Source organism: Mya arenaria, chromosome 8 (genome assembly GCF_026914265.1).
Source record: "Mya arenaria isolate MELC-2E11 chromosome 8, ASM2691426v1".
NCBI classification, from domain to species: domain Eukaryota; kingdom Metazoa; phylum Mollusca; class Bivalvia; order Myida; family Myidae; genus Mya; species Mya arenaria.
This window is the reverse complement of record NC_069129.1, coordinates 2809583-2820652: the sequence shown is the minus strand read 5'-3', so window position 1 is coordinate 2820652 and position 11070 is coordinate 2809583. Positions and strand designations below refer to the sequence as shown.

Genomic DNA, 11070 nt, shown 5'->3' with positions numbered 1-11070 from the left:
ATTATTTGTCCAGTCATAAGGTATTATTTCTGGTCTAATGTTATATGTAAATCTTAAATATGAAAACACAAGCTATTTTCAAAGTACACCCTTTTACCGACAAAAGTTCGGTGGTTTTTCTCTCATCATAAGGGGATGCTACTGTGTAGATTTGCTTTGTGTTAGTCTTTCTGTTAGAATCTAGCCTCTTTCTAAATCGGCAGCTGTTTTTATAAATCGTTTATTTACTTCCGGGAAGATCAGCAAAATATTTCTTGGGACACGTCGAACTTACAGACAGCTTAACTAGCGATAGAATTCAATAGATTTAGTATATATTATTACTTCCAAAACAAAATGTCTAACGACATAGGGGAATGGTATCGCGGGATACCCCAGATAACTAAATTTTGGTTCACCGGGTCTGTGATTGTGCCCCTTGCTGCAAGATTTGGGCTCCTTAATCCTATGTGGCTTGTTCTTCTGTTTGAACAAGTCGTATATAAATTCCAGGTATGTATTACTTGTTTTATATAATTTAGAGTGCCTTTAACGTATGAAAGTGTTAACATGTGAGTTATGAAGGTATACATTAGACAATTTCAATGATTTGGTATGGTGTAGTCGATTGTTGGAGACTTAATACCACAGTCTCATCAAAATTAAACTTTTGGATAAACAAGGCCGAATTCTTATACTATTGCTTGGCATCAATGTTTTTAACAAGCGATGCTATATAAAATTCAGAATTTGAGCAAGCCCGGAAGACATTTTACCAGTGCAGGGCTTGTTGGCTTGTGCTAATTTCCACCACTTCAATATCGTACTTCGAGACATTGGACATCGTACTACATTATGCGCTATATAAGGGTTTCCAAAGGTGATAAGTAGTTGCTAACATGGTCGTTTTAGGAGACAATTGGGAAACTTGAGGTTAAGAATGGTGTGAAAAACAGTTCTCAACCACAACAAGTGCTATTCGATTATGTATATTTATTAAAGTTCATGGATATTTTTCAAATTATAGCACAAATAATCATACAAAACAGACATTAATACAGCACATTACATAAACAATAATGAAATGCAAAAAAAAAATGAAAATAAATGAAATGAAATACACATACATAATGAAGTGCATGTATCTAATTTGCATAAGCACACAAGAAGTAAGTTAAAAACGGCAAATGATCATGAATACAAACAGACACCACATACAGCACATCACAAATAAAATAACGAATTAATTGCCTATATACATTTCTACACATAAAACTTATCAAAAACATATATAACTATACAATATATATATCTGGTACGAAGTCTCCTGGTACAATATTGAGGTGGTATGAGGTCACTGTAATTCATGTAGTCTGTAGAACAAGCTTCTTAGACTGACTTGGGCTTATAATACTACCAGTATTACCTAAAATCAATATCATAAAGGTCAATAAGTCAATCACAGAATTTGATACTAGGGTTGATGAATGTCCAAGAACACAAAATAATATTGTCTGGTGAGCCAAAAGTCCATTTGGAATTAACTTTCTGTGGAACCCACACTTGTCATGGTAGCAGTTGATATTCACCTTACAACAGTGTGTAAGCAGCCATACAAAACTGTGTATGTGGAGTGATTGTCTTGTTGCACACATTTATGTTTGGTTTTGAAGACACTCTGCGAGTTGATGCTCATAATTATAGTAATTGTGCTTTTCAAGTACATATATGGTGATTTTTTAATCTTCACATCCAATTAAGCCGACAACATTTAGCTGAAAGTTTGAAACTCATTTTTGTGTGAAAAATGATAGACAAACCAATCCATGTCAATCCTTTCCTGCTGCTGTGTGTTGTTGATGAAATATGCATTTAATAACAACATATGTTGCAATGGTTTCGTTTGATTTCATTATGAAAAATATATGTTTACATAGTGTCAAAAGGAATCGTTCTGTAACCAACATTAAAAGTTCCTATGCTCAGTATACTTCTTTCACTATACATATAAGCAACATATAGGTAAAATGGCAGTGTAATTTTTCTGGCTAATATATATGTGATAAAATTGTTAAGAAATAGTCCCGATGTGGCCTCTGCTCAGTGGCAAACCTGATATTGGCCCTCAGGTCATGACTGACCTGGTTACCATTATGGATAAAGAGCACATCAGCGCTGTTAATTTACCACTTCATCGGGATAATGACAAACTCAGCCAAAACCTAATAGCCAAATTGCCAGATGTTACTGTTTCCTTTAACTTTGAGCAGAAAGTTTTATTTATTGAGGTTGTTATCCATGGAAGATCTCTTTCAATCTAAACAGCCTTGTAACTGTTGTCTGATACTTATGAATCCCATCTCCAGTCTAGCTCCTGACTTGATAGTATGTTTTGTTTTAAGTTATCATATATTTTGTTGATTAAGTTATCAAAGTAATTTTAGTTGAAAGAAGAAACATTATAACTAAGCATATTAAATTACCGGTAAGTTAATAATTTGTCAATTGTTTTTTTCAGTTTTGGCGACCTTTGACGGCTGTGTTGTTCTATCCATTAGCGGGAGGTCGTGGCTTTCACTATCTTATCAACCTATATTTCCTGTATTCATACTCAACCAGACTAGAAACAGGTAAAAACTATAGATACATGACTGAAAGTGTTCAATAACACCTCAAATAATTAAATGCATTGTCACTGCTACTGTGTTTTTATGTATAAAATATATATACAATGTACTTACATTTGTATTTTCAGGCATATTTGAAGGAAAGCCAGCAGAATATGTGTTTATGCTGCTGTTCAACTGGATATGTCTTGTGGTATCCTTTATACTAATGTTACCGTGGCTTGGTTTTACCAATTTAAGAACACTCCTGTTACATATTCCATATGGAATTATTCTATATCATAGATAAGAATGTAAAGATTAATAGCGCTAAGAACATTAAACATTGTTTAAAAGTGTGCTTAATTCACAGTGCAATTCATTTATGATGTCACATCAAAAGTTATTAGACTATTTATATTTAAAAATGTATGTTGATGTTATATTATGATGGTGACGTCTTTATGATCTAATAGATTTGATTAAATTGCAAACAAGGTTTGACATTTCTGGCATGTTTTTCAGTGAAATATCATGCTATTTTCACTGCCTATATTCTTACTGCGTAATAGAATTTGGATTCCATTTATTTAACTAAAGTAACGTGGCATGCACTTTGCCTGGTTGAAAACATATGAAAGTGACATCACCAAGATGTTATGTTCATCACATGATTTACCTATCTATGCCGATTAAATTGTCATTTTTAGCATAAAGGGAAAATGTATTCAATATTAGTGTAAGATCAAAATTTATTTCACTCTAGCTCTTACAAACATGCTTACCTTTTTTCACAAAGTTAGTTTCAGAATTACTAGAAAAATATATATTGTTAAAATTATGACAAATACAAACTGATTTCCCTTAACTGTTTGCCAGATAATTGGATTTGTTGGAGAGGTTATGGTAAGTAGAGTTTTAATCTGTTATTTTTGATTTTGTAGTAATTAATTTCACATCTGATGTACTGATTTGAAAAAAAAGAATTCAATGGAAAAAAGTGCTTTGCATCATCTGATCATATTTGAAGATTTTGGCGATATAAAATTTATGATTTGAGCATAAATTGAAGGCTTTTAGCCTAGTAAAGCTTGCCGGTTGTGCTTATTCAATTGCAAATATATTATATCATTGTCAGTTTCCCAGTTATAGAACCTTAACATTATCCTTTAGTCAAATTGGAGTGGGTGTTTTGTTAAGTTTTAATTCTTAAATTATAGATGTGTATCCATTTTTGGCTTATCAGCTGGACAATGTTTCAACATACATTACACAAAGTGTCACTTTCTGTTGCTTCCAATTATAAAATAAATTGCAGACAAGATATTAAGACATGTTATTTACAAGCAATACAGTTCATTATACATGTATATTATTAAATGGATAATTATACCGTCTATCATTGTTTCCAGCTTCTGATGGACCCCATGATCCTCAGTGTGCTGTATGTCTGGTGCCAGCTCAACAAGGACACCATTGTCTCCTTCTGGTTCGGAACCAGGTTCAAGGTATGCTCGGTTTTGTTTTAGAAATAAGATAAAGCCGTTAGCTAATTGTGAAAATGAGATGTCTAGGAACAAAATGAAAGCATTTACACATTTCGACCATGTTACTCAGCAAACAATATGCATCTATGAGGATGAGACTATGATTAGATGGATTATTTTGAATACTGAATTCTTGAATATATTATTAATAAAACAATGTCAACTGCAGAAGTGCCCAGAAGTGTAAAATTAATCCTGTTTAAATGCACTAGGATGAAGGCCATGTAGCACTGAACAAGAGACACATACATGTATCACCACAAGACATTAAACATTACACAAATATCATCATTGTTAAAGAAAAGAAAGTAAATGCCTTTCATGTAAGTTAAAAAATGATCTTGAAGATTAATTCTATTTTGTTTTGGTTTGCGCAATATAATGACACATAAAAAAGGATTAGTCAATGATAAAATTATGCACGACCAAGTATTATTAAACTCTGAAAATAATAAATGTCCAAGAAAACTAGGTATAAGTTATTATTGAGAGATTTTTTCTTGGAAGGAATAAAGTCAATTAGCATTTCTATATTGTTTCATGTATTTACAGGCCATGTATCTACCGTGGGTGTTGCTGGCATTTAACATGATCATCGGAGGAGGGTAAGACATCAGACTAAACATATTATTGGTTCACTAAGATTGTTATCGCTTGAGGATATTACTACATTGATGGTCATTTAATAAGGGATTTATCAATGAGCTTTCTAAATATGAGCCTTGGTATGGTATTTATCGATTTTAGTAAACAAGTTTAATAAATTTCATATTGATTGACCACCAACTAAGAAATGTTTTATTCTTTTTTAATGCATAAAACATTGCTAGATTATGTGCACAAATTACAATTATTAATTTATGGTGTCAAGTTATTGCACTAGTTATTTATCACAAATATATGATTGCGTAATTTCATGATGGCAACTTTGTTTATAATAACATTTATTATTACATGTACGGTATATCCATTGTAATGTGCTAAATGCACCCACAACCCAAGTCACTGAAATTATAAATGAGCGCTGTAGCATGAGTGTATGATTTCATCACAAGGTCATTGATTGACGCAACTGTTTTGTATCATGTTGTTAAGGACAATGTTTAATAATTAGTGTTGTACAAGAAAATAGTATTGTTATTTATTAGCACCATGGTTATTGACCTGTTACACCCATTCTTCTTGTTACAATTTCTGATGTGGAAGTGGATGTGTAGACAAAAACAAAGAAAATAACAAGTCAATCACTGGACAAGGAATTTTGCCATACTTTCATTTTGTAATTGGTTAACTGAAGATTGTAATACTAAATATGATTCTGGTGGTCAAACAGAGGAAACAAAATAACACATTAGAATTCAGTTTTCGTAGGATGAATATGTTTTACAAAAACATTTTTAGCAGCCACTCCAAGAACTACTGTATATTTCAAACTGTACTTATTTAAAAAAAAGGAAGGTAAAATTTGATTTCCATACAGCCTGTTTAATTGCTGTATTGCATAGCTGTTTTTGCACCCAACTACATTTGTACTCTCTTTTTGGTGATATAACACTGTGCTCTATTTCAGTGGATTCTCCGAGTTGCTGGGTATCATTGTTGGACACCTGTACTTCTTTCTCATGTTTAAATATCCACAAGACTTCGGCGGAGTCCGTCTCATTAACACTCCACAGTTCTTGTAAGTGAAGCTCAATAGTTTAAGTTCAAGTTCAAAATATATGTACATAAATAAGTTATTTTGGTTTATCATAAACAGAGAACATTTGCTATGAATTATCTATTCACCGAGTAAGAGATACAGGTTCATGAAAACACTTAGCATAGAGAGTTAAAGAACTTTACTGTAGGGTATTAAGAAATGAATGCCCATTTATGAACCAAATTTGTCCACTGATTTTAAATATTTATGTTGTTTTCTTTTTCTGGTAATTTCAAATGAGGTTAAGTCTTGATTTGGGCTAAACACAAGTGGAACTAAAGTGTTTTGTCAGAAATGTAAGCTTATTGATTACTATTCTAGTGAATGCTTCAAGAAGCAAATATTTGAAATAATTATATGTTTCAGAGATATCCACATAGCAAGGAAATGTTAGAAAACTTACTGTATTCATAAGCTGAATTACTTTCACTTGCAGGTACAAGTATTTCCCAAATCGCCGAGGGGCCATGGCAGGGTTTGGACAAGCACCTTCCAGTCGGCGTCGCCCTGACGACAATGACAACAGGGGAGGCGGACATGGTTGGGGCGGAGGAAACAGACTGGGTGGACAATAGGGCACAAGTGGCACTGCATGTGATAATGCAGATGACTTTTGGATATGAATATCTGGGAATGTTGGGCTCCTTTATTGTAGCACTCATTACAAACCGATTTAAAGTGAACTTTTAATTCATTTTTCTATTGTTTATTATGGCAAGAGGATATTTTATTTTCAAAAGAAATCAATTGTTATCTTGGTGTTGTACATTTGTTTTATTTATAAGAAAAACAATAACAAAACAACAACAATTAAATCATTTGCTTGGTTTAATGTTCATGGGAACATATGTAATGACTTGATATTGAGCAGCCCTTCTTGTATAGGCTTTTAAGACGTTGTCTTTGTTCAGAGGATGAAAATGGTTTTGTACCTAAGGTTTTAGTGTTGTCAAGGAAACACTGATCTGTGTAAATTGTAATGTTTTTATTTCCATATTTTATCTTAAGTCCTCTATGAAAGTTGTTTTCAGCTTATGTACTTCAGATTTATTAAAACAAGTTGTTTACTTGATGTTGCTGCATTAAAGAATTGGGCATAATTCAGTTTGAACTTCATGGAAATTAGGTCAACATGTAAAAGCATTCATTTACTACACTTATGCCATATATTCTGCATGATTGCCTCAAATGGATAAGTTTGGGAAAATCATATCAGTCAGAGTGATTAAGTGACAGTGCAAAATTGCCCCAAACTACAAGACTGTTTAAGGTTTTACCGTTTCGAATTTGAAAATCATATCAGTCATAGAAGAACTATCCCATGCATTGATATATACTGTGGTGCTCATTCTGTTATCATGAATAATTGAAAATTTGCAGCTTGTCTAAATCCTTTGGGTGTCGCTGCAGCGTGGGTGGAGCGAAACCTTGTAGGTTCATATTTGTACTAACACACTAAAATGGCATGTATGAATTAAGTTGACTTTCTGCCTTTTCCTATGTGTTTTGAAATCCATTGTTAATATTTTTATTTTAATTAGAATCCAGATCTAGTCAGGAAAAAGTAATACAGCAAAAATACCTTAATGTTCACAGTGAACACTAATGAAAATGTGGTGTCAGGCTATAACCAGTTATTATTTGAATGTTTATATTAACTATATTCATGATGATAACATGATCAGCTTCATTAAAAAAATATATGTATTAAGAAGAAATAATACACAAACTCAATACTATTAAATTCAAATTCCTACCATGTGTTTCATGCAATTTCCTGTAATGCATTACTTACTGTTACTTCATATGTACATCTATTATCTCCCTGTAAGTGGTATGGATATTTCCACTGAAGTATCATACTAAATATACTATACTAGTATTTATATTGCATGACTTGTGTCATTTGTGGATAACTTATGCTATTTTATGGAGTGAACAATTTTATATAAAGAACGTTATTTTTACAGATTGTTGGCTCTGATTATCCTTCAATATGATAGTAGTCCACACTCCCTTGAGGTGTGATTTATTGCAAATGAACTTAGGTCATGCGCAGATAGCTCGATTGCCGTATCTCCTTTTTTTAACACAGACTTACCCCTTTTTCTTATTCTGGTTGTGTACCATTTTAGTTTAGTTTTCATTCATTGTTGTTACTCAACCACTTCTGTGATGCTAGTAAGACTGGACTTTTTGGATTTATACATCATTCAATGATGAAGGTAAATTTCCCCGCATAGCTTCTAAATTCCTCTTCAATACTGCACGGATGAGGTCAATTTGCATTGGCCAACCGTTAAAACTCAAAACAACCACTATTACTTAGAGAAAACTCGAATTACATATCTATTCTCACTTTACAACTTCTAGCAGTATGATACTTACATGTTGACATCTTTATTGTGTATTTCACCTATACATATTGATGTGATACATGTAGCTCTACTTGTAATGCCTTTATGGATATGAAGAGTTGAAATGTATTTTCTTTTCCTTTAGCTGTCATAGTTTGCATAGCATAATACCATGGATACGGTTTGATGCTGTATTGTTTTAATTCATCCCATTACATTAGAAAACACGGTATGAAGAATCGACATTCATGTACAATTACTATTTATGTGTAAAATAAACATATTAAATTTCAAAGTAGATGTTGTTTTTCAATTGTGATCAATGTGGATAATCAAGTTCTTTTGTGTTTTTATAGCATTACTGGACAAAGGCCAAAAGGGCCAGAAGTGCTAATGCGATGTTGCAGTGTCCGTCATCTGTGTGTCTGTAAACACTTGCTTGTGTCAATGTGAACGCTATAAAGTCTGCAGTTTTGATTGAATCTCAATCAAACTTATACAGTAGTTAGATATCCACGAGAGCTCGAAATTGCTATAATTGGGCTTATCGACACTATAGAACCCCCATTTATTATCCGATGATTACTTGAATAGAAGTTAAAAAAAATGATTGATCTTGTGATACGCCCATTTAAGACTGGATGATGTCCTTGAAGTTTTCAAAATTACTATAATATAGATTATGAACACAATAGACCCTCCATTTCTTATCCGATCTTCACTAAATTTACACAGTAGTTGAATATTGATAAGACCTCGGTTTCTATAAAACCAGGCAGATATATGCATTATGGCCCTTGAAATTGTCAAATTGCTGTAATTGAGCCTGCAAACATAATAGAGCTCCCATATATAACCCGATGTTTACCAAACTTATACTGTAGTTAGGTATTGACTGAAACAAGGTTCCTTTCGAAAACCAGACTGTGTCATGGTTAGAATTGAGCCTTTGAACATAATAGAGCCAGCAGTTTTTAATTTATCATCACCAAATTTGTAGATTAGTTAAATATCCACAAGGCCTCGGTTCCTTTCGAAAACCAGCCAGATCCGCCCATGCATGACTAGATTATGGCCCTTGAAACTGGCAACATTTCTGATATAGAAGGGCTTCTATATTCCCATTGCACGTTACATGTAACAAGACTGTAATGGCGGAGCCCATGATCTAACACGAAATGTTACAAGTGAACTATTTGTACGTTGCCTATTTCCCATACATACATTCTCTGGGTAAAAACTGACCAAACACGTCATACCAGTATAGCATATGCCCTCTTGGGCCTCTTGTTATTTTATATTCACCAAACTTGGACAGTAGTTAGATATTCATATTCGCCTCGATCCCTTTCGAAAACCCTCCCAGATAGAACCGCCGATGCGTAAGTGGATAATGTCCCCTGAAATTGGCAACATTTCTGTAATCAATAGAGCCCCCATTATCCACATTGACTTCTGCAAACGGATTTGTGGATTAAACCAGTCTGTTGCTAACTTGTTTTGCATTAAGTGTGTGTGGAAGATATCCTATGTCCATACAATATACAACACGTGGCATTAAGTACTGGTTAAAACTGATACACATGCCAGAAAACCGTTATCCACGACAGCGTTATCTTATGCTTAAATCACTAGATGATCAGGTCGCACAACATGGGCAACAAGTGTGAAGGAATTATTATTGGAGAACGGCTTTGGTTATGCGTGGATTTCACAAGAGATTGAAAACCAAGAACATTTCTTAAGGCTATTATGGCTTAAGGTTTATTGAAAGACTTAAAGATTGTGCTGTGCAAAAACTGTATTCATATATAGAAGCTTCACCTTAGGCAGTCCATTATAAACCTTTCAAAACTGCTCTTGATCGTGAACGATATTAATCATGTGATCTATCATATATATTGAAAAGACACTTGTCCAACTTTAGGTGCTCAAGTCACCCCCTGATGATTGAAAAGGGTCGACACCTGAATATTGAGCGATAATTTAGATTTTGCCCATTGTTTGTCCGAACATATATATGTCATTGAAGACGAATTCCACATGTTCATGATTTGTCCGTTGTATGCAAATATGCGAAATGAATATTTCAAACCCAACTGGATTTTGTCTTTTCCCACGCAAGCAGTTTTCTATAACATTATGTCAGAAGTGTCTAAAAATAGTATTGTACTGATTTCAAAATATATTCACAACGCTTTCATAACAAGAGAAACATTTCTGAAACGTAATGATAACTCGTTATAGTGTTATTCACCTATGCTTTATTATTATGTATGCATCTCATTCAGATACCGGAAGCTTATGAGTGCAATATTGATGTACGAGCATGTTGATTCTTTGCATTTTAAAACATTTTTTAAAGGAGTTTGCAAGAATATTATTGATATCCCATTGCTTTAAAATATGTCTTGTTCATCATTGTATTTTATCTATGTTGTCAAACGTATATGTATGAATAACAGTATTATGGGCCCGAGGCCTTAGATTACAATAAACTATTTGTTATGTTATGTTATCTTATCTTATTCATATTGCATTTTTTTATGTTACAAGACTGTAATGGCAGCGCACTAACTAACATGAAATGTTCTAAGTGAACTATCACTATGTTGCTTATTACCCACACGTCCATGCTCAGGGTAAAAATGACCAAACAAGCCATGCCATAATAACAAAGGCCCTCGTGGTCTTTTATAAAAACTGACTTAATACTGACTTTATATCAGCTTGAATTCATATAGCTAATGTGGGTTAAACAACACCCTCCGACCTTGAATAAAATCTCGGTCCACAACTGAAGGTCAAGGTCAACATCGAGATAGATATTTCTCTGTTAAGGTCAAGATTTAAAAAAATGTAACATGCTTTCCGGGTTA

The 11070-nt window shown here is 33.3% G+C and overlaps 1 protein-coding gene across 1 annotated transcript; it reads left to right on the top strand.

The window, feature by feature from the left end:
- Nucleotides 1–206: 206 nt before the first annotated feature.
- Nucleotides 207–8486, top strand: LOC128244779 (derlin-1-like). The gene is made up of 8 exons (XM_052962857.1): nt 207–492; nt 2498–2609; nt 2735–2799; nt 3465–3491; nt 3998–4093; nt 4685–4737; nt 5703–5813; nt 6271–8486. The coding sequence occupies exons 1-8, from the start codon at nt 337–339 to the stop codon at nt 6407–6409; spliced, it is 759 nt and encodes a 252-aa protein (XP_052818817.1). The 5' UTR covers nt 207–336; the 3' UTR covers nt 6410–8486.
- The last annotated feature ends 2584 nt before the right edge of the window (nt 8487–11070 follow it).